The sequence below is a fragment of the Agrilus planipennis genome, unplaced genomic scaffold (assembly GCF_000699045.2).
Source record: "Agrilus planipennis isolate EAB-ADULT unplaced genomic scaffold, Apla_2.0 scaffold21, whole genome shotgun sequence".
Lineage (NCBI taxonomy): Eukaryota > Metazoa > Arthropoda > Insecta > Coleoptera > Buprestidae > Agrilus > Agrilus planipennis.
The window spans coordinates 28,036-34,860 of NW_020439030.1; the positions used below are offsets into that span (position 1 = coordinate 28,036).

At 30.4% G+C, this 6,825-nt stretch overlaps 3 protein-coding genes across 3 annotated transcripts in view; 2 read left to right on the forward strand and 1 right to left on the reverse strand.

Annotated features, from left to right (window-relative positions):
- The window catches only part of LOC108741105 (forkhead transcription factor HCM1-like), an 8,799-nt gene extending 8,076 nt beyond the window's left edge, over positions 1-723 (reverse strand). The window contains exon 1 of the mRNA XM_025976527.1: positions 715-723. Coding sequence (XP_025832312.1) covers positions 715-723 — 9 coding nt within the window. The remainder of the gene's footprint in view (positions 1-714) is intronic.
- A 27-nt stretch (positions 724-750) lies between these two features.
- On the forward strand, positions 751-5,598 carry LOC108741087 (programmed cell death 6-interacting protein). Its single transcript, XM_025976529.1, has 16 exons — positions 751-1,131; positions 1,193-1,311; positions 1,371-1,498; positions 1,582-1,735; positions 1,913-2,037; positions 2,105-2,206; positions 2,270-2,492; positions 3,075-3,198; positions 3,258-3,435; positions 3,521-3,673; positions 3,760-3,918; positions 3,995-4,210; positions 4,291-4,440; positions 4,613-4,751; positions 4,859-5,059; positions 5,264-5,598. Exons 1-16 carry the CDS (start codon positions 926-928, stop codon positions 5,374-5,376), a joined length of 2,490 nt encoding a protein of 829 aa, XP_025832314.1. The 5' UTR covers positions 751-925; the 3' UTR covers positions 5,377-5,598.
- An 87-nt stretch (positions 5,599-5,685) lies between these two features.
- Positions 5,686-6,825, forward strand: part of LOC112905006 (programmed cell death 6-interacting protein-like) — a 4,861-nt gene continuing 3,721 nt past the window's right edge. Inside the window, exon 1 of the mRNA XM_025976493.1 lies at positions 5,686-5,698. Coding sequence (XP_025832278.1) covers positions 5,686-5,698 — 13 coding nt within the window. The remainder of the gene's footprint in view (positions 5,699-6,825) is intronic.

The window sequence follows — 6,825 nt, forward strand, 5'->3', positions numbered from 1 at the left end:
ATTAAAAATGTATTTCTTACTTAATATTATTTTCTACTATTTAGTGCGCATCAATAAAAGGCATGGTTTTTCGAAAAAAAATATTTGTACATGTATTGTTATGAATGTTGGCTCACAATCAGACTTGAAAACCGGAAATACATCCGCAGACATTTAAGTAAGTTTTTTTACCAAGACAAGAAAAAATCTAATTTCAATAAGAAGCATTAATAAAAATGTTTATGTTTAGCGCGTAAAATTTGAAATTTTCATTGTGGGTGTGTCTGCGTAACATTTTACGTAACCTAAAATGGGAACAGCTTTCATATTCTGTGAACATGACTTAAAATTATAAATTGCTTTTTCTTATTTATATTTTTTCAGTTCTTGTTACTAGAATTGCACTATTTCAGAGGATTTTATATAGTGTATTATAGTGCAAATCCTGTACAAAAATACTAAATGTTTAGATTTGGTCACCAACATGATCACATATATGAATATAAATATTTTTAGGTTACCTCAAAATAACTCCAAAATTGTGAATTAAAATAATTAAAATTCTAATTTAGAAGAAAAAGTAATGAGTTATTGAATTTTTCAAGCTTTGCCTTCTCTATAATACGACTTTCATTAATATTCTTCACTTAAAAATGAATGTAAACTAAAAATTGAATAATAATGAAGGAAAACTATAAATTTGTTACTAAAAAGGGCAATTTTTTTCGACGTTACTTTAGACATTTCGACACATTCTGAAAATAGTAGATGACAGTTAAGTTGAACAAAGGTCACGTGGTGTTGTTACTCATTTATAAAATTGTTAGTTTTTATCATCGGTAATTGTACGTTGTAAATTATAATTGTGTAGGTTTTTAGAGAATTAGGTTTATGTCAAAATTATCAGTGATTTGGCAAATTTGGCACAATAAGAAATTGATAGAAAATGAGCGACTTAATATCAATTCCCCTTAAGAAACCTTCAGAAGTCGATATTATTAAGCCGTTAAAAAATCTAATTCAGTCAAGGTATAGCACGGCGGATAATCCAGAAGATTATAGTGATCAAATAAACGAATTGTCTAAACTTAGAAATAACGCAATTTGGAGGGCCTTTGAAAAGTATGAAAGTTCATTAGAAATAGTGTATGGGTGAGTAATCATGCAATTCATGTTTTATTTTTCTTCTGTACACGTCATCTTATCATTGTAGTTATTATGATCAGTTGGTTGCACTTGAAAGTAAATTACCAGTACAGGAAGTGCAAATACCATTTAAATGGAAAGATGCATTTGATAAGGGCTCCATTTTTGGTTCTAGAATTAGCCTAAGTAAGCTCTTCAGAATTTAATTTGAGCCTAAATTTTATATATAATTTTGTCGATTTTAGCAATAGCTTCACTTGCTTATGAAAAAGTTTGTATATTATTCAATATAGCAGCTTTACAAAGTGCAGTTGCAGCTAATCAAGGAGTTGACAATGATAATGGACTTAAACTTGCAGCAAAACTTTTGCAGGTAATAACTATACAGAACATTCTATTGTGATTATTTTTTTTATTAAGTTGAATGGGAGCTGTAAGAATGCAATATATTTTTAGCAAGCTGCTGGTATCTTCAATCACCTGAAATCAATTGTTATTGTTGCTATCCAACAAGATCCTACACCTGATTTGAACCCTGATACTTTGGGGGCATTATCAGCATTGATGCTGGCCCAGGCACAGGAAATTTTTGTTCAAAAGGCAATTCTTGGTATAAACATATAATTTTTATATAGTAGGGTGTCTACTGTATTTAGAAAATTTAACAATTTCAGGGAATTATAAAATTTTCATGAAAAGTAGTTTTAATCAAAGCAGTGGAAATCCTATACAGTTTGATTTAACTTTTGTGATGCCTTTATCTTTATCTTTTCAATGTTTTTTGCAGATAAAATGAAAGACCAAGTTATTGCAAAATTAGCTGCATACTGTGAAGATTTGTATGCAGAATGCTTGAAACAGTTTCAAAAGGAAAACTTAAAACCCTTGTGGGACAAAGAATGGATACCAACAGTGAGTTACATTGATTTTTTTTTCTGAATAATAAATACTTAAGTAATATAAATTTAACCTGTTGTAGATAGCCGGGAAGCAAGCTGGATTTCATGCAATCGCAGAATATTACCAAAGTTTAGTATGCAAAAGTAATAAATCAATTGGAGAAGAAATAGCTAGATTAACAGTAAGAATTAAATTTTTGAACATTAATGTAGTATTTGGGATTTCATTGTTTGTTAATTTTTAGCAAGCAGTTGAACTTTTTAAAGCTGCTCAGTCACGATCTGGAAATAGTACAATGTTCCAAGATATGGCAGCTAAAGCTCAGAGAAACCTGACTGAGGCCAAGAAAGATAACGATTTCATTTATCACGAGCGCATTCCTGATATTAATTCATTAGAACCTATTGGTAGAGCACAGTTAGCCAAAGCTTTACCTCTTACGCATCCCTTGAGTCAGAATTTCAAAGGTAACAATATACTTTTATTCATTAAAACATCAAAGAAACATCATGAAAACAAAAACTCGCATGTCTTTCTAAAACTTTACAGTTTGTTAATGCTCATTTTGTATTACCATCGAAGAAGTGAGATCCTTGTTTCTATTGCAGCATGGTATCCAGAATTGATCTTCCAATGATGTTTCTTAATGATAATAAAAATGTGGCATTAACAAACCCACAAATAGAATTTAATACAGTTAGTCATCGCAATAAAGATGGAATATTGATATGCTCAAAAAAATGACATAGACTTTGCCAAGCTGTAATGTGATATTCATTTATACTAAACTTTTATTTTTACATTTCGTATGCCATTAGAATCTTATTACTAACATTTTTTATCGTTTCGGTTTTATAAGACATAGTAGTATTGTAATTTTTTTAAGATAAGTTGTAATGATCTGTTAATTTTATCTCTCATTTATAGAATGTTAATTTTTTGTTTTGACTCTTTAAATAAAATATTATCATTGATTTTATTTTTTGTTTGAAAAGTTATTGTATATGTTCAAGTTATGGAAATATTTTAAACTGAAAATTACTTTACAGACCTATTCAGTGAGCTTGTGCCAGTTTCTGTACATCAGGCTCTTGCAGCGTACGATCTTCGCAAAAATGAAGTGCAAGGGGTCGAAATATCTAAACTTAGAGATGCAACGCAGTTGTTAAACAGGTACATACTCAATATATTTTTCTTGTTTTTATTTTGTAATTTTAAAAGCTTTATTTTAGCATTTTAGCTTCACTAAATTTACCGGCAGCCATAGAGTCAACAGAGGGTAATCAGCTTCCTCCATCTATCTTAGATAAAGCGGCGGCTGTGAACCAATTGGGTGGAATTTCGTCCCTTCAAGGTTTGATTGCAGAATTGCCTGAATTATTGAAGAGAAATCAGGAAATTTTAGATGAGGTTTGAATTCTCATTTTAATTTCGTTAATTATTTAATGTGGAAATTATTAATGATGAAGAAACGAATTAGAAGAAATAATTTTAGGCCGAGCGAATGCTCAACGAAGAAAAACAGGCTGACGAATCTCTGCGTGCTCAATTCAAGGAGAAATGGACCAGAACACCTTCGGACAAATTGACTGAAATGTTTCGTTCGAATGCTGCCAAATATAGGCAAATAATCAATAATGCCATCGAAGTAAGTTCTGAAATATCCAACCACTAAGTAATTATTAATTACTCACTAATTTTCTTAGAGTAGTGTTTTAAAGATGTGATTTTTAGGCCGATAAGTCAGTTCAAGAGAAGTTCGAAAAACATAAGTTTGGCATGGAGCTGTTGAGTAAATCACCTGAGGAGTTACAGAACGCAGTGCCTAAGAGTGCTGGGGGCTGTGTTAGCAATTGTGATGCAGTAACTGTTTTACGACAACTTATGGAAGAGGTAACATTCTATTCACTGTTATTAACATTGTATTTCTCAATAATTTGTATTAAATTAAATTATGTTCAAATTTAAGGTTGAAACGTTAAAAGCAGAACGCGATGTTATCGAATCGGAACTGAAGAGTGCAACGATCGACATGAAAGACAAATTTTTAGCAGCTTTAGCAAGTGATGGGACAATAAACGAACCAGCACTTTCCTTGGAGAATATAGGACAAACATTTGGGCCCTTACAAAAACAAGTCAAAGAAAGTATTGCAAAACAGGAAGAATTGGTCGCTAAAATACAAGTAAGTTTGATAAGCTAAAAAATTGGAAAGTTAAATGTTTGAAGCTATCAGTATTTTATCGTTTTTTTCTTTATTTTTAGTCTGCTCATGCTGACTTTGCTCGTGAAAGCGGTACAGGTGCCAGCAGCAGAGAAAATATGCTCAGTCAATTGGCTGCAGCCCATGATGCTTTTAGGGAATTACAGAACAACCTGAAAGAGGGCACAAAGTTTTATAATGATTTGACTCAGGTAAGAACAGCTTTTTGTTTGGTTTGACCACGTACTATTATATTTATTAGAAACTGACAAATGTGATGACGAACCTCGCTTAAAAATATATAGTGTTTGCTTTTAAATTCAGTTAATAATTTTTTTGTATTGTGTAGATGTCATTTATTTTAATTTTTTAATTTATTTTCAGCTCTTGGTTGTATTCCAAAACAAAATATCTGATTATTGTTTTGCACGTAAAACTGAAAAAGAGGAACTATTGAAAGATTTAACCCAAGAGTCCAGTAGATCTGCTCCACCTCCTACTCCAAGTACACCATCTTACTACGGTAGTATGGGTTTATTTTTAAATCTTAATAAATTTTTGTAATAAAAATAAATTGCATACTTATTTTTAGTATTAATACAATAAGAAAGTATTTATTGTTTTATGCAGGTGCGAAGCAAGATGAGGCATCTGCTAGTGGAGCTCCTCAAGCACCACCACCTTCTCAAGTACCGACGACATTACCGTATCCTGTTTACGTTACTGGAATGCCTGTCCCCTATGGTGCTTCTGTAAACACTCCATATCCGTCGTACGCTCCGCCTCCGTTACCATCTGGCTATAACCCATACTCTACGCTTCCCTATCCTGGTAAGTGCATTTAAATTTTATAGTGCATATTTTTTTTGGGGTTACACCATGTAGGGATCTTGGTAGTTTCCCTTAGCGAAACAAAACTAACCATTTATATTATGTATGTAATTTATTTAAAGAAAAAAGAATGCATATTTATGTATCTGAACTGAGAATTTATTTACCCTTTGGATGGTTAATAATAATTAAAATTTGTTGTAGCATCTTCATACTATTCAGGATTTCCTCAAGGGCCCCAAAACTATCAAGGACCGTCCAATTATCCACCCCAACAGCCTCCACCAACCAACTATCAAAAACCTCCTGGCTGGTAAGGAAGGTGATGTTATTTCCATGATATTCCTATTTTGTCTAATCCCCCCTATAGTCTCATTTTTTACGTTGTAATCACGTATTTATTAATTTATCTTTAACATTATAATTTTAATCGCAATATACCTGTACACCTTATACACTAACATAGCGTGTCAGATTAAGTCAGGCCTTAAATAGATGGTTCTAGTGTTGTAATTTTTTAATAAATATGTAATTGTTATTGTTAGGAATATTTTGTTATCCATAATCTATTGTGCTGATAATTGTAATTTTAGTGCCTGTATATTATATATTTTTTCTTCATAAAAATGAGTTTACAAAGTAATTGTTTAATTTATCCTTTCACATATTTACGATTAAAATGTCTATTTGAATATTATGAAATGAATCAAAATACGTAGAAACGTTTGTAATAATTTTTATTATAGCGCAATGTTTTAGATTAAAGTAACTGTCCTGCTTTTGTAGCATCAAATAACTGGATACATATTTAACTTATTGTGAGTCTAGGTTTCATGAAAATTTTAAATAATTGAATAAATAAATGAATGAAAACATTTTATCTTTTCACAAATATACGTTTCAAAATTACTGTTATATGTTTCAGTTGTTAAACCATTTTCAAAAATTCTAAACTAAGTGATATTTATTCTTGCAATCTATTTATACGTTGGGAAATATCAATTTCAAAGATTTATTTACAATAGGCAACCTTTAAAATGGCTATTTATCAATTTACAAATGTATTTCAAGAATAAATGTAAAAAAACATTACTTGTGAAAGAAAATCAAGTGCTTTTATTTGTTTGTTTATTCAATTATTTAAATGTGTCACCTACTAGTGCCCAGCAAAATTTCAATCACTATATTGGGGTTGAGGGTTTTTTGTATCCAAATTTAAAGTTATTGCTACCTTCTGTTTCATTTCAAATTAATAACAGATTAATTTTTACGAGACTAGTCCATTTAATCCATACTTTTAAAAATTGGGAACTGATTTTGTATTTTATAAGCATTCGCGCCTAATATTTATGAAATAACGGCTACAGAGATATGTACTATTATTGAGTTTCGTGTTCAGCTCATGCGATGACAGATGGCGCTTAATGTATTAAATGAATGCTTAAAATGACGAAGCTTTTACTATTCTGTCACAGATAGCGCCATAAGTATCACAAATTAATTTTAATTATTTTGCAAGCAAATAAGGAAAGAGCAAAAATAATATATTTCATTCTTAAATTGATTTCGTATTTTAATTTATTACTTAAACTACTTTAAGGTTTATTTAATGCATGCTGTAATTTCAAAACGATTTTGTAAATGTTTTTTTAGTTTTAATTGTTTGTGTTTATATTTTATATTAAGTTTGATTTTTAGAATTCAGTTTTTATTTTATTACTTTTTTGCTAGGTAGTGAAATCAAAATACGTCTGATATATATATAT

Bases quoted from the DNA above. Each gene is read 5' to 3' on its own strand.
- LOC108741087 (XM_025976529.1), top strand. From the start codon at position 926: ATGAGCGACTTAATATCAATTCCCCTTAAGAAACCTTCAGAAGTCGAT. The intron at 1,312-1,370 runs GTAAGCTCTTCA...TGTCGATTTTAG, and splicing joins TGGTTCTAGAATTAGCCTAA to CAATAGCTTCACTTGCTTAT. The intron at 3,674-3,759 runs GTAAGTTCTGAA...TGTGATTTTTAG, and splicing joins TAATCAATAATGCCATCGAA to GCCGATAAGTCAGTTCAAGA.